Here is a 22,161-nt window from a genome sequence, read left to right on the forward strand (position 1 = left end):
CTAAAAAAACTTTATTTAATAAGCTGCACTTATGAAATGGCTAATGGGATTGTGGGTCAAGTCTTTATTTTTTTTAAGATTTTATTTATTTATTTGACAGAGAGGGCACAAGCAGGGGGAGCGGAGAGGGAGAATCAGGCCCCCCACTGAGCAGGGAGCCCAGTGTGGGGCTCAATCCCAGGACCCTGAGCCCAAGGCAGCTGCTTAACCGATTGAACCACCCAGGTGTCCCATGGGTCAATCTTTAATCATAGTTTTCTTTTGTGTAATTTCTCCATGGAAGATATAATACACAACTCTGCTATATTTTCACTATGCTCTAACAAGCTAGGTTTAAATATTGTTTCTTTTCATGAATAGTATTGTTCAAGAAGATCAAGAGTTTCAAGTATGTATATTAAAATTAAGTTTATTTAAAATAAAGATGTATAATGGCCAGTCCATGTTTTAATGAATATCATCTTTACTCAAAATCGACAATTTAACACCTAAAGATTCTTCAAAAACAGATTAAATCTAAGAATACCTTGTTCTTTTTTTTTTTTTTTTTTTTTTAAAGATTTTATTTATTTATTTGACAGAGACAGACACAGTGAGAGAGGGAACACAAGCAGTAGGAGTGAGAGAGGGAGAAGCAGGCTTCCTGCGGAGCATGGAGCCTGATGTGGGGCTCGATCCCAGGACCCTGGGATCATGACCTGAGCTGAAGGCAGACGCTTAACGACTGAGCCACCCAGGCGCCCCTAAGAATACCTTGTTCTTAAACAAAATCTTAAAATAGAGTTAGTCTTCAACAATGAAAGTGCTACACAACAAATCTATGAAATGTGGGCAAAGTAATTCTCATAAAGTAAATTCACAGCTGTAAATGGTTTTGTCATCCAAAAAACCAGTAAGGGGCGCCTGGGTGGCTGAGTTGGTTAAGCATCCAACTCTTGATCTTGGCTCAGGTCATGATCTCAGGGTTGTGAGATGGTGCCCCACATTGGGTTCCTCACTGGGTGTGGAGCCTGCTTAAGATTTTCTCTTTTTCTCTTCCTCTCCCTTTGACCCTCCCCCCCAGAAAAGCCAATAAAATGTTTTTATTGTATTTACTTCAGTATTTTTATTTAGTTTAGGATTTAAATATTTAGCTTAGGATTTAATATAGAATGACTTAAACCATAGAAAATGAAAATAAAGATATATTAAAGATAAAATTTGAAATTGGTGAAAATATTCCTCTGTTCTTGACCCCAAGATTTTTCAAACACTGTGATAAAGTAAAAGAAATAGGGATTGAATTTAGACAGTCTGGATTCAAGTCCTGGATCTCCTCTTTTTGCTGTGACTTTGGAAGAACATACTAACCCTCAAACCTCCGTTTTCTTTGTAAAACGAGATACTGCCACCCATCCAAACGGCTGTTCTGTGGGACAAATGTTCCTCTCAAAGCACTTTACCTATAGTACTCTATCAAAATGTTTGTTTTTATGAAGTTTCATGTTTCCACTCAGCTCAACAACCTCTTTTGTCCCTGAAATACTCCTAGCTGTTATAGAGTGTCAGTAAATGACATCTAAGCTATGGGAAATGGCAGGACTTTTTCTCGGATATTAGGGAAAGAGTTGGAAATAAGCCAAGTGGCTTATTTTATTTGTGCTCCATCAGTCTGAGATTTTCCTAAGGTGTTATAAACAGAAGCATCAAAAGCTGCATTCATTTAAATGTATTTTAAATACAAAATTTATTTTATAATTTAGATCTTTCCAGCTTCAAAATGTTTGTAAAGAAATGTTTAACCCTTTCTAAAATTAGAAGCAAGTCTGATTAGGAAGTCTTAAGTAAAGGCCAGGTTTTAAAACTTAAGACAGTAGCACTTACTAAAGAAACCAGTTCTAAGCAAGACACAGCAGAGCAATCAGATGGAAAATAAACTTTCTTGATTATAAAAACAGTAGAAGGACTTCATGTTGTGTCCATGTAGTTGGTTCTGTGGGACAGAAACGTTCCCTCCCCCTTTTTTTTTTAAGATTTATCCATTTCAGAGAGAGAGTGCGAGTGGGGGAAGGGCGGAGGGAGAGGATCTTCAAGCAGACTTCCCCAGTAAGCACGGAGCCTGACTCAGGGCTTGCTCCCATGACCTGAGCTGAAACCAAGTGGGTCACTCAGCCGACTGAGCCACCCAGGCGCTCCAGAGACGTTTCCCCTTATATAGAAAAGACTAATTAGTGGGTGGGTGAGGAGGCAGCACCATGGCTTCTTGTCTGCTCTGTTGTATGGAGCAGAGAGCTGCCCATTTATGAACACTTGTTCATTTGACTAGCAGACCAAATTTCTTTTTTCCATTATTTTTTTAGTTTATATATCACCCCCCTCCTCCCCCCCCCCCCCCCCCGCCCCAACCAAGTTAGGGACATAGCTACAGTTCCTAACAACCTTTGCTGGTCTGAAATCTTCAGGGAAGCTACCTGATTTAGCATGGACTCTTTAATAAAAATACTTTTGCTTGGATTTAGTTTCATTATAAGGAAACTTCCCATTGACTCTGCTATAGTTCCCTTTTCCTTTTATTCCCACATTACTGCTGCTTCTACTTTTCCAACTTCCATTCATTAAAATCTGGCTTCTGTGCTCACCATAGCACTCTTACATCTTTAAAAGATACAGAGTCCCTCCCACTTGGCAATCTGGTATTCTCTTTTCATTTCATTATACTTTTGTGAAATATTTGACACTTTTGACTTCTCATTCTCCTGAACTCTTCTTTGGTTTATTCACCCAGTTTTCTGACTACTTTTGAAGTTTTCCCTTGGAACGTTCAATCATACCTGTGTATTTCAGGCATCAACTATATGCTGATACCTTCTAATTCTATATTCTGGCTTTGACCTTTTTCCTGAGATACTATTTATTAAGGGCTAGTTTATGCTAGACATTGCACGTAGTTTCTTTACATACTTTATATTGCCTACAATGAGGTAGCTTACCTCCACTTTACAGAGGAGCTATAGTTCAGAAAGAAGTTAAATATCTTGCCAAAGATCACACCTTTAAAGAAATTGGTACGGGGTGCCTGGCTGGCTCAGTCAGTAGAGCATGTGACTCTTGATCTTGGGGTTGTGAGTTCAAGCCCCACATTGTGGAGATTGCTTAAAAATAAAATCTTTTAAATTTTTTTTTAAATTGGTAGCACTGAGATTTGAGCCTGTGTCTGGTGCCAAAGCCCTATGGACATGTTAATTCTGAGATTTCAGTATGCAGCTCTCTCCTGCTGTGCTTCTTAAACCAGAGCACATGACAGTGTGCTGGAGATAATGTAGCCCCAAGAGGTAAACATGGAATACTTTCCTCGAATGTTTATCTTGCTCAAAAATTAGGGAGAAATAAATATTTTTAAGGTAAGAGATTTAAAAGAAATTCACACCAGCAGTGATTGCTTTGGGCTCTGTCCCCAGAATCCCCATTTTGGTTTCCTCTGCCATTAGGGGTACACTTCAGTGGAAAAGATAGGGGAGCGCTCTCCTTCTGAACATACTCACTAGGATGAATGTCCCTTATATGTACCTCAAACACAGCCTATCTTAAATTGAACTTTGATGAAAAAGTTATGATCCCCAAATTCTACACTGTCCAAATTACCATTTACTCAGAAATGAAGAGAAGTGATAAGCGGTCTAAAAGAAAGAATAGATGGTTGTTATATTAATTTTTGTTGCTGCAGTAACAACAGAAACCCCAAAATCCCAGTGTTTTAGAACAACAGAATTGCTTTCTCACATTACATTGGACAGCTGCAAGCCAGCTGCCGTGCCTCTCTTCCACTAGCTCCAGCTAGAGGAGGAGCACCTTTTTTGAGGCATGTCATTTTTGTAGAAAAGGAAAAAAGGCAGTGTTTTTTAAATCAGCTCCTTGATGGTGATGAACATCATGTCCACTTATGTACCATTGGCCAAAATACAGGCAAGGACAAGCTCAATGTCAGTGGAGTGGGAATGTATGCTCTTCCCACAGGGAGGAAGGAATAAAAAATTATGAAAGTAATGCAACCCACCATCCTTGTCTTATAATTTTAGAATGTAGGAGTATTTTAATAGATTTCCTAAAGGCAAAAGTAATAAACGTAAAGGTTAGGTAGGTTTGACTGTATGAAAATATAAAACCTCTGTTTAGCCAAGAGAAAGATAAAGTAGAAAAGCAAACTAGAAACACTTAACAAGTTAGAAGACTAATGAGTTAAGGATATGAATAGGCAGATTCATAGAAACTTGGCTTCCCATTAAGTATAGTTTATTTACATGTTTGTTTAACTCTAGTGTACATTTAAAATAGTTACAGAGTTGCTAACTTGTATACCTGTGAGAAACAAATTTACCAAATACAACACAGTATTTATGTAGTTCTTTTTGTTTTTAGCCTTAAAGTACCAGTGAAAGGACTGTTTTCAAAGCTATTTAGGTCTGTTCTTTTTTCTCCACCCTCTTCAGTAAGATTATATCACACGTTTGTAGTATGGTTAGATTCGTCACCATCTTCATTCAGTTCTGGGATTGCATGTACTTTTTATGCTGTATAGTTCTTTTAGTTTTGACAGATGTATGGTGCCATGTTTCTACCCCCACAGTGCCTTACAAAACAGTTACACCACCCTAGAATGAATCTCTTTGATACCCATGGTAGTCTGCTTCTGCCCCCTTTCCCAGACTCGAAGCCGCTGAACTGTTTTCTATCCTCAGGATTTTGCCTTTTCCAGAATCTCATATAATTGAAATCATACACTGTATGTAGCCTTTAGGATCTCGCTTCTTTCACTTAGCAAAATGCATTCAAGATTTATTGAGTGTTAATGGATCAGTAGTTGGTTTTATCCCTGGTATTCCATTGTACCCATATCCTGTGGTTTGTTTATCTATTGACCTTGGTGTTCATCATAGTTTCCAGTTTTGGAGGGTTATGAATGAAGTTAACTATAAATATATACAGGAGTTAATATGAACTTTCAGGTCACTTGAGTAAATACCTAGGAGTGGGCTGGCCAGGTAGAATGGTAAGTGTATATTTAGCTTTATAAGAAACTGCCAAATTGTTTTCCAAAGTGGCTATATCATTGGGCATTTCCACCAGCAATGTATGAGTTCCAGTTGGTCTGTACCAAGTGTTACAATTTATGTTTTACATTTAGGTCTATGATCCCTTTTGAATTAACTTTTGTATAAGGTGTGAGGTGTGTCATGGTTCATTTTTTATGTGTGGACATACATTTGTTTCAACACATTTGTTAAAAAGATTATCCTTTATTGAATTGCCATTGCACTTTTGTCAAAAATCATTTGACCATATTTGTGTGGGCCTGTTTCTGGCTACCTTGTTTAATGGGTCTTTGTGTTTATCCTTTAGCCAACACCATGCTGTTTTGACTACTGTAGCTTCCTAGTAAGTTTTGGAATTTGACAGTGTGAGTCCTCCAACTCTGCTCTTTTACAGAATTGTTTTGGCTGTTCTGGTTCCTTTGCATTTTCATTAAAATTTTAGAATTGGTTTGTTGATGTCTATAAGAAAGTTTTCTGGGATTTTGATTAGGGTTGTGTTGAGTTTTAAATCAAATTGAGGAAAATTAATATCTTAAAACAATAGAGTCTTCCATTGTATGAACACAGTATACTTTCCATGTTTTAGCATATAGATCCTGCACGTTTTTTGTTAGATTTATACCTAAATACTTCTGGGGTTTTGGTTGTGATATTCTTGGGCAGTGCGGAGGACTGTTTAATAGGGATTTTATTCCTCATATTGAAAATTTGGTTTTTCTCTCTCTCACTTTTTTGGTTAGTCTGGCTAGAAGTTTAAAAATTATTAAAAACAGACTATGTGGATTTGACCCATGGGTCATAGATGGCTAAACCTGGTCTAGCCCACATAAAAGGCCAAACAGAATAAAAAACCAAGACCTAACTATATGCTGTTTGTAAGAATCTTACTTCAAATATCAAGCATAGTTATAAGTTAGAAGGAAAGGAGTAAAAAAGGATAGACCATGCAAATAGCAATCAAAAGGAAGCTGGAACATTGTCAGGGATAAAAAAAAGGACATTATATAATGTTTATAAAAGGATCATTTCTCTAAAAAGACATAGTAATTCTACATGTGTATGCTCCTAACAGCTTTAACATAAATGAGGCCAAAGCTGATGAAACAGAGAATTGAATAGTTGAAAACTTGAGGGCAGCCCTCTCAGGTCCCCTCCCTCTTCGGGAGCTTTGTACTATCACTTTACTATCGCTCAATAAACCTTGCTTTGCTGCCCACCAAAAAAAAGAAAAAAGAAAAGAAAACTTCAGCATTCTTTTCTAAATGGTGACAGAAAATAAATATAGAGAGAACCTGAAATACATAATCAACCAACTGTACCTAATGGCATTTTTATGACACTTATTAATTTAAGAGAATAGAAAGAACACAAAATATGTTCTTGGCCCATAAAGCATCCAGGAAAATCCCCAGTTGTGTGGAAATTAAATAAGTATCAAACATTTAGGTCAAAAAGGAAGCCTCAAAGGAAATATCTTGAACTAAGTGCAAATTAAAATAAGACAAAAATTTGTGGGAGCAGTTCAGTCAGTGCTTAGGGAGAAATTTATACCATTAAATACTTACGTTAGAAAACAAAGTCTTAAATCAATCATCTATGTCAGGAGTTAGCAAACTATACCTCATTGTCTGTTTTTTATAAATAAAGTTTTATTGGAACATAGCCATGGTCATTCAAATATGTGCTATCCAAGGCTGCTTTCATGCTACAACAGCAGTAGTTGTGACAGAGCCCATTTGTTCTGAAAAGCCAAAAATATTTACCAAAAAAATGTTTGCCAACCTAACTTCCATCTTAAGAAACGAGAAAAAGAAGAGCAAATTAAAATCAATAGAACCGAAAAGAGAAAACCAATAGAGGAAAATCAGTGAAATGAAAAACTGGCTGTTTTAAAAAAAAAAGTACAATTGATAAACTTCTTTGAAGGTAAAAGAGAAAAAAATCAGGTAGTTTGGAATTATGGAGGATGCTGAAAATGGAGAGAATGTAAGAGTATCATATAGAGACAAAGAATTAGTTCAGTGAATGGAGGAGGATGTTGAGACACATTATGTGAAAGAACTTTTTTCTAAAAATATGCCTATCACATCAATTTCAGAATTTATAAGCCATCTGTTTGCATGAATGCTTAAAATCATAAAATCCTATTTCTGTACTGGAAGAAACATCAGTGGTCAATTTAATCTTCACACCATGTTGTCAGACCAATCCGCTGGGAGAGTCCTTTCATTTTCTTCCTTTTTTTTTTTTTTTTTTTTAAATATTTAGCTAGAAATTTTTGAGAAGCTTTAAGTAGCATTCCCTAAGCTAAGGATTTCTTTAAAATTTTTAAAGCTCATTTGTATTCTGTATCCAACTCCAAAATATAATAATGCTTTTATAAATATGAAAATGCTTGCCAGCCCTCTGACCCATTAAGCAAAATTGGTGCTTTAGAATGACATTGTAGGTTTACTCCCTGATTTTTCATACTCCTTAATACAAACCTAACAGTCCTAGTTAAAGACATCTTGATTAGTCCTTTTTTTAAAAAAAAAGCAGATGATGAAATAGTTCTTGCCTGGGACCTGTTGGAAGCTATACAACTAGTTAGTTTCAAAGCCAGGATCTGAACCCAAGATTTCTGATCCTCAGTTTAGAATTCTTGCTATTATATCATACTATATTAAGTTTGTATCCAAAGTTGTTTATTATTTTTTTTTAAGATTTTATTTATTTATTTGACAGAGAGAGTAGGAACACAAGCAGGGGGAGTGGGAGAGGGAGAAGCAGGCTTCCCGCCGAGCTGGGAGCCCGATGTGGGGCTCAGTCCCAGGATGGTGGGATCATGACCTGAGCCAAAGGCAGACACTTAACTGACTGGGCCACCCAGGTGCCCATAAAGTTGTTTATTTTAAACTGTGCCTAACTTCAGCATCATTCTGCAAGACGGTATATTACTTGAAATTTATTTGGTGTTTCTCCAAAAAAGTATTGTATAGTCATACTCAGCTTGGAAGTTGCTAGTCAGAATTCCTCTCTGGAGAGAGTCTCAATTCACATTTAGTATATTTAAAGGATCGAAGGTCTTACATTAAAGAAGTAAGTTAATTTTCTTAGTCTAGTGTTCCTCTTTTTTTTTTTCTTTTGAGAAACCTAATCTTTAACAACACTATAGCATACTGATTTTGCTAGAGCAAAATTAGGAGATACTAACCTATGGGATCATATTAGTTTAACTTTTGGAAACTAGCATGTAGATAATAGCATTCATATGAGCACTTGTGGACTGTAAATTCTCAAATGATGGGGGAGAAAGCAAGGAAAACAAGATGACTCAGCCCTGAGTAAAAGTAGATTTGTAAGTGTGTACATACATCCTACTTGCTCTCTATATTGTTAGACTTCACTACATACAGAACATCCAGATTGACCTCGGAATCATTCCCATTGTGATCCTTTAGATCACTTGTGGCCTCATAGCATTTCTTGGCTTGTCATCTTCACTGTGCATTAGAATGTTGGACCATTTTTAATTCCTTCCAAAAAAAATTTTCACCAGTGGTACAGTGATGCAGTGGATTATATATTGTCCATATCTGTCATGGATAATACAACATTAGGTGCAGCTTTTTTTTTATTACAAAAGTCAGCTTGCTTCTTTTTTCTGACTCAATAGGCTGTATGGGGATGAAGACATTAATGAAGGCATTAGAGTTATGTAGAAATAATTACAGCGAACACATACATAGCATTTACAAAATGCCAGCCACTATTTCATGCACTTCTTATATATTAATTCCTTTAATCCTCATAAAACTTTTGAGGTAGATAATATTTTCTCTGTTTTACAGTCAGGAAACTAAGGTTAAGTGATTTGCCTCCAGTCATATAATTGGTAAGAGGTAACCATTTAAACCTAAGAACCTGACACTGAAGTTACTAGTACTCTTAAGTGCCGTACTGTACTGCACTCTTGTAAATGAGTGATTGTAAGTTGCTGCTTTTTTCCATTTTTTAAAGATTTAGAACCTTTTGCTTTCACCTCTTAATGTTCACTCAGGAATAAGGACCTACCTTGTGCCAGTCCCTCAGCTAGTGACTTAGGATATAATATATGGTCCTTATTCATATAGAGCTAAAAAAGTTTACCAGTTTAGACTTTGTAGCGCACTAAAAAATATTTTTTATTCTTAATCTGCTAGATTTTTTTAAAATAGTTTAATAGTTTTTAATTGTGGTAAAAAAAAATTTACCATCTTAACCATTTTTAAGTATACAGTTCAGTAGTAGTAAGTATATTCACATTGTTGTGCAACAGATCTCCAGAACTTTTCCTTGCAAAACTGGAACTTTTTTACCTTGAAAAACTGAAACTCTATTAAAAACAAATTCACTCATTTTCCCCTTCTGCAAGTCCTTAGCAATCACCATCTACTTTCTTTCTTATGAATTTGACTACTTTGGATACTTCATGTAAGTGGAATCATACAGTTGTCTTTTGTAGCTGGCTCATTTTGCTAATTAGCATTATGTCCTCAGGGTTCATCTGTGTTGTAGCATGTGATGGGATTTCCTTCTTTTTTAAGGCTGAATAATATTCCTTGTATGTATATAACACGTTTTAAAAATGTATCCATGTGTTGACGAATACTTGGGTTGCTTCTACATGTTGGCTATTGTGGATAATGCTATTATGAACATAGGTATGCACATATCTCTTCAATATCCTGTTCTATGTTCTTTGGATATATATCTAAAAATTGGATTGCTGGATTATAGGGTAACTCTATTTTTAATTTTTTAAGGAATATAGTGTTTTCTGTGGTGGCGGGGCCATTTTACGGCCCGTGAACAGTGCACACGGTTCACATTTCTTCACATCCTGGTCAAAACTTAGTATTTTCTGTCTGGGTTTTGGCGGGGGGGTTGTTTTGTTTTTCATTTTGTCTTGGGTAAATATAGTAGCCATCCTAAAGGGTGTGAAGTGGTATCTCATTGTGGCTTTGATTTGCATTTCTCTAATAATTAGATTGGTGTTGAGCATCTTTTTATATGCTTGTTAGGCATTTATATATCTTCTTTGGAGAAATTTCTATTTAGGTCCTTTGCCCATTCTTTAATCGAGTTATTTTGTTAAGTTGTAAAAGTTCTTTGTATGTCCTAGATATTAAGTCCCTATTAGATATATGGTTTGCAGATATTTTCTACCATTTCATGGGTTCCCTTTTCACTCCGTTGATTGTGTCCCCTTTCATGAACAGAAGTTTTTAAGTTTGATGGGGCCCCATTTGTTTATTTTTGCTTTTGTTGTCTGCTGTTGGTGGCACAGCAAGAAACCACTGCCAATCCAGTGTCTTGAAGCTTTTCCCGTTTTCCTCTGAAGTTTTATAGTTTTAGGTCTTACATTTAGCTCTTTAATCCATTTTCAAGTAGTTTTTGTATATGGTATAAGGTAAGGATCCAACTTCATTCTCTTGCATGTGGATATACAGTTTTCTCAACATCATTTGTGGAAGAGACTCATGTTAGACTTTTTTTTAATGCCCTGAAATGATGAATTGATGAGATTTTTCTATTTAATTTAGGATGTTTTTTACTCTGACATTTAGCCTTAGTATTTTCCTAGTTATTGATAGAATTTCAAGTTTTATAGGTATGATACAGAACATATCAATAAACAGTGATATAATTTAAAAAATTTTTTTTAAGATTTTATTTATTTATTTGACAGAGAGAGACACACAGCGAGAGAGGAACACAAGCAGGGGGAGTGGGAGAGGGAGAAGCAGGCTTCCCGCAGATCAGGGAGCCCGGTGTGGGGCTCAGTCCCAGGACCCTGGGACCGTGACCTGAGCTGAAGGCAGATGCTTAACGACTGAGCCACCCAGGCGCCCCGATAATTTTAAATTTTAAGTGATTCAGCTCTTTACATTGTTTGTGGGGTTTTCACATTTGGGTTTTTTTTTTTTAATCAAAATTGTATATTAAATTAAAATTTTATATGAGTCCGTCTCCAAGTTTTTTCAAATGCCTAATCTATAATATATTAAAATATTTGTTGCTTTGAGCTAAATATTTAAAAGTACTCTAGCCCAAAATAAATGATATAGAAATAAATGTTGCATAATTTTTCCTGTCCTTTTTGCTCATAGGGAAGCAGCACGAGAGTGTCGTAGAAAGAAGAAAGAATATGTGAAATGTTTAGAAAACAGAGTGGCAGTGCTTGAAAACCAAAATAAGACACTCATTGAGGAGCTAAAAGCACTTAAGGACCTTTACTGCCACAAATCAGATTAATTTGGGATTTAAATTTCACCTGTTACGGTGGAAAAGGACTGGCTTGGCCACAACCAGAAAGACGAAATAAACATTTTATTTTCTAAACATTTCTTTTTTTCTATGCGCAAAACTGCCTGAAAGTAACTACAGAATTTCATTCATTTGTGCTTTTGCATTAAACTGTGAATGTTCCAACACCTGCCTCCACTTCTCCCTTCAAGAAATTTTCAGCGCCAGGAATCATGAAGAGACTTCTGCTTTTCATCCCCCTCCCTCTTCAAGAAGTAATCATTTGTTTACTTGTAAATTGATGGGGGAAATGAGGAAAAGAAAATCTTTTTTAAAATGATTTCAAGGTTTGTGCTGAGCTCCTTGATTGCCTTAGGGACAGAATTACCCCAGCCTCTTGAGCTGAAGTAATGTGTGGGCCGCATGCATAAAGTAAGTAAGGTGCAATGAAGAAGTGTTGATTGCCAAATTGACATGTTTTCACATTTTCATTGTGAATTATGTAAAATTGTTAAGGAACATACCCTCTAAAAAAGAATTTTAGTATGGTGTTGAAGAAATTAAGAATGAATTCGGAGTGCTTTTATGTACATTCTCTTCTTCAATACTGAAAACTTGTCCTTGGTTCTTAAAAACATTCTGTATTAACTATAGCTCTTCCATAGGGCAGTTGTTGCTTCTTAATTCAGTTCTGTATGTGTTCAACATTTTTGAATACATTAAAAGAAGTAACCAACTGAATGAAAAAGCATGGTATTTTAATTTTAAATTAAATTGAAGTAAATAAAAGTACAAAGCTTGTTTTAGTTAGTACTAAATTCTTAGTAAAAAGATGCTCATTAGTAAACCAGCCCCTTGAGTTATATAACAAGGTTTTTAAATAAATGTTTTTGTCATCGCCTTCAGAAAATATTTATGTCACTCATTTACTTAAAAAGATATTTCTAATTAAACTGTTCACATTTGCACTTACATTATACCACCAACAGGAAAGCCTTCAAGATGTTAAATAAAACAAAATGATATATTTGTTTATAAAATGTAATGTGTTGTAGAAAAATACTGATTTGAAATCTTTTCCATATTAACATACTTTAAGAGTATCTCTGGTGAATTTTTTAATGAAAGAAGTTGTAAGGATATAGTTATAAAAAGTACAGTATTAGATGTACACAAGGAAAGCTATTTTCTTCAGACATATTTGAATGACTGCTGTACTATACTATTTGGATTGTCCTTCTTGCAAAACATTTTTTTGGTTTGTTTTCTCCTAAAAAGGATAGTTGTGCTTTAGCTTTCCAGTATGCTGTATAGCCTTTGTCATTCTACAAAGGAGCTACCTGTTTGAATCCCTGACTATAACAGTCTGTATTTATACGTATCATACATTGTTTCCAGTACTACTCCTAATTATTAATTACTCATCTTATTCACTAGGCTTGATAAATCTAAAAGTTACCCTTTAAAAGAAAAATAGGACTAAGGTGGATTTTAAAAATTGGAGACTGACATAATCTTAGATATAATTTCTCATTTGAGAAGGTTATTCCTTTTAAAAGAAGAGTATAGAAAATTAATGTTTTATATTTAGTCATGGGTTACTTTTAAACATTAAGTTTGTTAATATGTTAACAAAATATGCAGTTATGGGTGTTATTGGGTCCATTTTGAAAAGTAAGATTTTTAATATTTGTATATGGTATATTTTTGTTTGTAACAAACCATTGTCTTTTTTCAAGGGTGAACAGAGTTTATGAAGGAGCATCATTCTAAGAATTGAGTGATTGTAGTCTTATATTTGGACAATTCACCAGATTCTCAAGAAGGCTTTCAAACGGCTGTAAAGTTTGATGTTTATCCTGCTGAGCTAATGGGGAAAGTTGTAGCATAAAAATTATTTGTATACCAGCTTAGATATGTCATTTTCCAAAACTTCAACAGAAACTAAGCAAAATCACAAGTCTGTTCACAAATTAGAATTCTTAATGAGTCAAAATGTTTTGAATGTCATAAACTTTATAAATGAAAATTGCCTAGTATTTAGCAAGTTGTATTCTCTAAAGTAAACCATTTTCCAAAAGTTGAGGCATTCTGTTTAATAGGAAAGTTGATGGTCCTCTTAGTCCCCGATAAATCAAGGCAGTCACATCCGTATGAGCTGGTTGAATTTATAAGTTTTTATAAATACCAGGTCCTTTGTACCTTGAGGAAGATTGCACTGGTTTGAAGTCAGTTACTTCATGGTGAGGTAAGAAATATATTCTGTTGCTAAATCTGTTTTAGACCCTTTAAGAGACTTGAAGATATTTCAGTTTATACAGATAGAAATTAAGCATCTTTTGTGCGGACTTTTTTTTTTTTTACAAGAATTGGAAAAAGGGTGTTTGTTTTTAAAAAAGCATGCAACTTTGAGAATCTTTATTAAGAAAATGACATAATTAAAAAAAAATCTTGTAGCCAAGAACTATAATATATGGCCACATTACCAGTAATAAATGTTTTTTCTCTTCATATTGGCCAAAAGGGAATGAAAACGTCATTATAGGAATCTGTACATATGCTACTGATTTGCCTAGAAAATAGCAAGTTTGGTATCGCTTACTTTGCAAATATAGGGCCATATGGCACTTTTATCTATAGGACAGATTAACTCTAATAAAAATGAAGTGGGAGGGGTTTATTTTTGATATATTACTCTTATGAGTTTTCAAGCTTTGATAGTGTTTAACTGAAAAGTGGTTTAGAAAGGGCTAGATCCAATGTGTTCACATTATTAAAAAATTGATATCAGATATAATTTTAATTTCATTCTTTTCAAACTCAAGTACCATATTGGCAACCATCATATTGTCATAGGTGCTCTGTTCATTTAGATATTATGGGGGGGGGGAATGGCATTTGTATAATATATGTGTACATATATATAAATACATACAGTATATAATCTGAAGCTCTGAGAGCTCTTAAGTCAGGAATGCTGAGTATTATAGTATATTGAGGTCAGATGAAATTTTACATTTTTGTGTGTTCTATTGCATCCCTTTTAGTAGTTTCTTGGACTGCATTACTCCAGCACTCATGATTGATTTTTGTCTTCTGATTTTCTTCCAAGTATTTTTTTTTTTTATTGTTAGTTTTCTTTGGCTTGATACTTTTACATATGTTACTAGTCACTTGAAAACTCCCCCACCCCTGAAGTATTTGGTTTTTATGCTTTGTCTCTGGCAGCTATAACAGTGGTAAGAACGTTTTGAAGATAGCTTCTAAAAGGTACCACTGATTTTTCAAAACTCATCCTGGGGGAGGAATTTTGGTGTTTTCATTTGAGCAGGGATTTTGTCAGAAAATGTGTTTTGGATGGTAGGTCAGCAGCAGTGCTAGTGTCTGAAAGTGCACACCAGTCAGGCAGGCTGTGTGATCAGAGGTCATCTGGCTGAAGTTTCTCTCGGTCTCTCAGGCCTCATCCCTACTATCATTTTGACCACGTGGGGTGACATGTGGAATCATACAAAGGCTTAGGAAGAAACAACAAGTTTGTTTAAACCAGGATGCTTTTACTTACTTGAAGTGACTTCAATCTAGATTTCTTCTTGACATTTTTTAAATGTTTTTAATTTTATGATCAGCTACAGTCAGCTACTAGCATAAATTGGTCTCTTTAATTTGAAGATCAAAAAGGCTGCTTCATTTTGCAGGATTAAATAAGGCTAATATGGTAAAGTTAAGATTTTGAATTAAAGTGGGTTATAAGAACAATAGTTACACACCTTTTCAGTTATTTCAAGAGGCTTTATTTTGTTGCCTTTGTGGCTCTGAAAACTTTCGGTATATTGTTTCCCATTGACCTAATACAAAAGTTGTATATTTATTTGGATTATATTTACATTGTATTCTTTGTAAATGTTTGGTGTAACTTGCACTTTTTAAAATGACCCAGTTGGGTATTAGCAACTTGAGGAGTCCCCTCATCAATTAATTGTCAACTGACTTTTTATGTCTTTCTCCTCTCTTCAAATCATGTGACTTTTTAAATGGAAACTTTTCATTAAAATATTTTAGCACCTAAAGGCTAGTCTTATAAATAGCTGTAAAAGAAAAATAACAGGAAATTAGATTTGACTAGCCCAGTTAATTAAAAGATGAGTTTGGACCCAATGTTAACTCTTTTTCATCATGGATAAAGACAGAAGGAAAAGCAACTCGAGTGAATAGATAATTTATTTCCAACATTGATGTTGTCTGTAGGATATCAAGATATCCGTGAATTTGTCCAGAACAGTAAAATATTTTTCAGAGTAATTACTGTCATGATGGAGACCACATGTAATCATTTGACTAAGGTTTTTTTCACTTTAAATTGGCTTTCTTAACATCAAAGAAATGCTGCCTAAATCTGACTGATGTCAGGTGAGAAGGGAGAAAGTGCCGTGTGCTTTAGCAAGACTGTAGGTGAAGAGTTGGGGGATACGTTTGCTCACTCAATTGTACAAAGCACAACTAGAACTTTTGTTGGATGGTTTGCATACATCTTGAATACTTTTAATGTTGATATGTTGACTTTTTTAAGTTGACTGCACAGTCACTGTATGTACTTGGGAACTGGTTTCCTTGACTTTCTCGAATCGATGGCTAGGAGAGGCACTAATCCCTGAGGGGTTGAACATATCATGAAGCTGAGTCAGTATGGAAGAATTTCAAATAAATCAAACAGGGTGCTGAAGTTCCATCTGTCTCATATGCTTCTGATAAGTTCTTACTGATTAGTGAATGTAGCTTAAGCCTTTGTATGTGTCCTCAGGGGGCAGACAAACTTTAAGAGGGACCAGATAACGTTTGAATGGAGGGATTATATTTCAGGTGTTTTAGCTTGAAATTTATTTTTTAAAAAAATAAAAATAGAAAAAAAAAATAGAACAAAGCCTGTGAAGCAAGATGATATTATAAACAGGCAGAGTTGTTTAGCACAGAGAGAGAAGATATTGACCTGTCTGCATTCTGGTACTGTGGGTGCAGGTCCTAGCTGGGCATAACATGATACATTTTTAATTATTCTCACCAGCAAGTAAAAGAAAAATGAACAATCTGTGGGAAATGTCTTTGAAAAGGGTCAAACAGTAGGAAATTCAGATTTTACCTACTTTATATAGGCATTATATGATACTTGCCTACAGAAGTATGGCATGTCCAAGCTTCTGTCTGAGGAGCATCTCAGAAATGTGAGAGTAAATCTGAGATAGTTTAAAAATTGGTAGGGAAGGAAGAAAATCCCTGCAGATAATAATCTTATGTTAGTTGGCCAAGTGAAATGATCTATCATTGTGTTGGGGAGGTTTTATTTTCTTATGTTTTTAAAATTGAATTGGTAAATGCTTTATAGACGTATTTTTATCCAGGTGCCACTCCAATTTGTGTATGTAATAAAATTATTTATATTAAAAGTGGGAAATAATTTGTCAACATTGTTCTGTGAGTATGGATTTATTAGGGGTGGCAAAGAAGAGTGCTAGTTAGCAGTTTTCCATGTAGAGTTGTCCCCAACTGATTTGTCCACATGTCAGTTGTCATCCCCACCCACAAAAGGAATTATTTCTAACCTAGATGTATCACTTGAAACTTTTTAGAAACAAAATAATCAGGGAAGTTTCTAGAGAGAAAGATGTTTTTGGTTTTTGTTTCAATTTTTCCTTGAGGATTGGGGTAAAGAATACCTCCCCCCAAAACTATCAGCACAAAACAGGGTATTGATTTTTAACTCTGATGTTGCTATTGGAGTTGAATACTAAATAAATAACTATAATGAGGGAAATACATTTCTAAAAAATTCCCTACATTCTAGAAACATCCCTGTTTTAATTTTTTTACCTAAATCTTTTTGTGCTCTATCTGTGTAAAGAGAGAAAATGTACTGGGTTATAATGCATTTTATTAACACTATGTACATATTAGCTGCTTTGTGTTCAGAATGGTAGCAATTGCTTTGTATATTAAAGTGATCCTTGTGAATTTGTGAAATATTGTCATAAAGTGCTTTTTTCTTACTGTAATCTTTGTGGTATCAACTGTCATAATGCCCTTTTTACACACATTTATGTGCAGTCACATAAACATGCTTTTAAAAACTCTGTAAGTCTCTTTTTTTGGGGATGGGATCTCTATATTTTCTCTTTTACTACTAGTGTTAAGCTGTATTTTCTTGAACTTAGTTTTATTACTTTTGTTAAATGAGCAAAATTTATGTTAGAATATTTCACAAGCTTGTTGGCACAGCAACAGAAAACTAGTTTGAGCAACAAGAACATATTTTCAGTTATTTAATTTTACTGTATTCCTCATTTTTAGCACAAGATTTCTTTGTTCAGTAAGATTGAACAGTACCTATTTGAAGATTTGGAGATGTTACCTCCCTATTGAGAAAACCAATGGGAGACATAGGACCAGCTGTCTCCAGTGTCATAAAGTGCATGTTTGCACTGGAAGAACAATAAGAATAGATAACTTCTCAGGTCCCCGTGTAATTCTAAAGTTCTGTGATCATATAAAATGGAAGGAAATGGGAAGGGGTGTGGTTGATCTGCTCTTTGCTTAAAGCATAATAAAAGATTCTCTCCTATTGATTCAATTTCTGAAAATAAGCAGTTGCATTTTTTCTAAAGTACTTTTTAAAAAATTACCATGACATGTTTATGAAGCTTGTTATACCTGCTATAGTATTGAAGGAATTACATGAATTTTATTCTTTTTCTACAGAGCATGGCCATATAAGTTATTCTGCAAACAGACATTTTTGAGAGTGAAAGGGTGATACTAATTAATAGGGACAAAAGGGGTAAACCAGGATTGTGCTGAGCAAATCAGGACCTATGGTCACTCTCCTTGTAACCCATGTTGTTCAGGTTCATGTTGCTCCAATAAAAGCATAGAGTACCTATTTTCTCTTTATTCATACCTTTGTTGTCACTTGCTTATTTCACAAATACTTGAAGACACGCTTCTGGGCACTAAGAAGTCCCTGCCCTCAAGAAGCTGTCTAAGACACAGCAAAGAAACCATTCTAAAACGTTTATACAATTTTAGCTCTGTGCTACAAACTCCTATTTGTCATCTCCACTCAGATTGCAAAACAGAACTTCTAATTTCTCCTCTAAATCTGTTCATCCTTCGCTGGTTTTTTCCATCTTATAAATGATGCCACTATTCCACTAAAATGCTTAAGGCAAAAACCCAGAAAAGCATTGCCTTAATCAGCGTTATCCTTTCATTGTGCATTTTAATTTCTCCACCTCTTATGGACATTGACCAAATTTGGGGCTTAGAATTCTCATGAGGGCCTAACAAGTGAAGAGGAAAGGTATTTCCAGGCACTTGAATGCTATTTTTGTTTTTAATTGAGGTGCAATTTACATAACACAATTGACCATTTTTAAGTGAACAATTCAGTGGCATTTAGTGCCTTTACAATGTGCTAGCTACCACCACCTGGATATCCAGTTCCAAAACATCATCACTCCAAAATAAAAGCCTGTACCTAGTAAAGAGTTACTCTCCATTTTCCCTTCCCTCCTGCCCCTGGCAGCCACCAATCTGCTTTCTGTTTCTATAGTTACCTATTCTGAATATTTCATATAAATAGAACCATATGTGACCTTTTGTGTCTGGCTTCTTTCACTAAGCATGTTTTTGAGTTTTCCTCCACACTAGCATTTACCAGTACTTCATTCCTTTTTATGGCTGAATAATAATCCATTATATGTGCCACAGTTTATCCAATCATCCATTGATGGACATTCAGATATTTCTATTTTTTGGCTATTGTGCATAGTGCTGCTATTAACATTCATGTGCAAGTATTTGAGTCCCTGTCTTCAATTCTGTTGGATAGATACCTAGGAGTGGAATTGCTGGGCCATATGGTAACTATGTTTACTTTCTGAGGAACTGCCAAATTTTTCCTGAGCTGCCGCACCACTTTACACTCCTCCCAGTGATGTATGAGGGTTCCAATTTCTCTATGCCCTGGCCAACGTTTGTTACTTGTTTTTGTTTTAATTATACCCATCCTTATTGGTGTGAAGAGGTATCTCATTGTGGTTTTGATTTGCAACTCTTTAATGATCAATGATGTTGAGAATCGTTCATGGGTCTGTTGGTTATTTGTATGTCTTGGAGAAATACCTGTTCAAGTCCTTTGCTCATTTTTTAATGCTGTTTTTTGTTGTTGAGTTTTAGGAGTTCCTTACATAATTTTGGATACTAGACCCTTATCAGGTAATATGATTTGCAATTATTTCTCCCATTCTCTTAAGTTTTCTTTTCACTTTCTTGATAATGTCCTCATTTTTTCACTTCATTTCCTTAAGTAGTATGTACATTTGGTAAAAACTACAAATGGAGAAGCAGTTTCTTGTGTATCCTTTTAGTGACAATCTGTGCATGTACATGCAAATCAATGTCTATTCTCTCCTCTCCCCTTTTTACATAAATGGTACTTTTTCACTGAATGTGTCTTGACAGTTCTATTTCAGTATATGTACATCTGCCTCAGTCTTGCTAACTGGTGTGCAGTATCCCATTATATAGATATCTCATAGTCTATTTAGTAAGCACCCTCTTTTGTGGACATTTAGGTTGTGACTTTTGACTGTTACAGATACACACAAGTTAGTATAAATACAAGCTAGTTTATCTTTAGGATAGATACCGAAAAGTGGAAATTGTTACTTATTAAGTATGGTTGTATTCATATTTGGAGGTTGCTTCCTTGGCATTAAGAATCTGCTAAATTAATAAAAATATGTTATTAAGTATTTTTTATGTCAAATTTTATATATAGTCTATGTAATTTTTTTTTTTTTTTTTTAGGAGTTAGAAGTAGCAGAACCAGCCTTGACACAAGGCTTTGTAGTAGGTAGGCCTTTCTTTTCACACCTATTTCACAGGGTTTACCCTTCTAATCTTCCTCAGAAGCAATTGTTCTCAGCCAGGAAACAGTTTCTCAGCATGCCGGCTTTTCTAGTGTTAAATTTTAACACTTTGCTGGTTGTAGAAAGAAAAGCATAACATGACTTAAAAGTGGAAAGAAACTTCTGAGCTAACAAATACTGTTTTTGAAGTGACAAAAAAGAACTGAGGCCTGCCCTGCTTTCATGCAGTTACTGTCAGTGTTAAGAGAAACGAAGTCTCTTGTTTCCCAGAACAAGGTTCTCCATGCTCACAGCAATGTCTTGCCTCATTCTTGTTAAAGACCTTGAAAATGCTACTTCTGTCTAGGTAGAGGTTCTGGGGTAGCAGGAGAACTGTGACCACGTCTCTGACACTAAATCACATGACTATCTCACCAACTATGATGTCAGGCCCTAGGTCAAGGGCCTCTTACCAATACTGGTACATTAAAAAGTGATTTTTTAAATTACTTTAAAATTTTATTGTTTTCTTGATTTAAAAATTGATAAATGCTTCAATCTATCAACCACCATAAACTAAAAGCATAGAGAGTAAATGGATTTGATACTAGAGGTGAATTTTTATATAAGTTGATAATTTTGTTGAGAGTATGCTTTATTTTTTGATCTCTGTGATTATTTATTCATCCCTACCTTGGGCAAAGGAAAATAAAGCACAGAAATTAGGCAATAAGTAAACATTGATTTACCCTTTTGAAAACATTTGCCCTTTATGAAGAGGGCACCTAACACTTGTCTTCTAGGAGCATAAATTGTATTTGGTAAGATAAAACATTCCAGACAATGTTGTTATTCTGCCCTGCATTTTCAATTTAGTGTTCAGTTAATTTAGATAAAGTGTTTTGATTAGAATTCTGATCCTTTTGTATGAAAGAATGTTCCACTAGAAACTAACCAAAGATAGTACCAGGGCTTCGGATAGATCTATCATGAATTAAAGCAAGATACCCTTAAGAAGTAATCCACTTAGAAGATGACAGTGTACTTTATAGTGGTAGTTCTAAGAACCTGATGTCATACATAAATATATTTTAACATAGCATCCTGGCACCAGTATTTGGCTTTAGTTGTGGGAAAAGTCACTGATACCCACTGGATAACTGTCTTAAGAGTTCTAAGAAACTGAGCAATGTGAGAATCAAGGCTTAGTGTACAGTAGGTTTAAACTAGGTTTCTATCCTTGAGGGTAAAACAAGCACACTTAGAATGCACGCTTATGGGATCAATTAATCCCTTAACATAAGAGAAAAATGTCACAACTTTACTGACATTTATAGTGGATACTGTGGCATACCATCCAGACATACCCTCTCCCCCCAACCCCTCACCCCCCACCACCCCCCCCACCACCACCCGTGAAGCAGTCACTGCCCCAGCTTCTGAGAATGTTGGTTGATGGCCCTCAGCTGAGATTCTCTCCAGGTTATTTTCTTCACCCTAAGGTCATGCCCCTCGGGTCAAATGACTGATCTCTTCTGCTGGGATATAAAGTCCCTCCCCCTTGCCTTAATATGGCCCAACTGCAGGGCCATCCCAGCTCTCAGTTCTCAGAGGACTTTCCTGACTGCATCCCAGCCCAAGTTCTCCCTCCTTCCCAGTCTTGCTACTTTTACTCCCTCAGAGAGGTAGATCTGAAAGCATTCCCATTTAAACTTTGCATCCTAACCTCCATCTCTATTTCCCCAGGGAACTTAGCCTTTGACAACATTTGAAACCCAAAGCCAAAACAAACTTGATTTTTCACTGAAACAACCAAACTATTCCTGTTGAATTTTTCTTGCCTTTTATTTTCTTCTATTAAGACAAAAAAAATCACCTTTTTCTGATTCTTATTTTTTATGAACATGTAAAACCACCAATTA

The 22,161-nt window shown here is 35.3% G+C and overlaps 1 protein-coding gene across 5 annotated transcripts in view; it reads left to right on the forward strand.

The window, feature by feature from the left end:
- CREB1 (cAMP responsive element binding protein 1) overlaps positions 1-17,461 on the forward strand; it is a 60,362-nt gene extending 42,901 nt beyond the window's left edge. For 3 of the 5 annotated variants that reach the window (XM_078071245.1, XM_036070859.2, XM_078071246.1), the window contains one exon: positions 11,204-17,461. In XM_078071245.1, the coding sequence (XP_077927371.1) occupies positions 11,204-11,348 (145 nt within the window). In that variant the 3' untranslated portion in view covers positions 11,349-17,461. The remainder of the gene's footprint in view (positions 1-11,203) is intronic. The other 2 variants (XR_013447333.1, XR_013447334.1) reach the window with 2 other exon arrangements.
- Positions 17,462-22,161: the final 4,700 nt, after the last annotated feature.

The sequence above is a fragment of the Halichoerus grypus genome, chromosome 4 (genome assembly GCF_964656455.1).
Source record: "Halichoerus grypus chromosome 4, mHalGry1.hap1.1, whole genome shotgun sequence".
Classification (NCBI taxonomy): Eukaryota; Metazoa; Chordata; class Mammalia; order Carnivora; family Phocidae; genus Halichoerus; species Halichoerus grypus.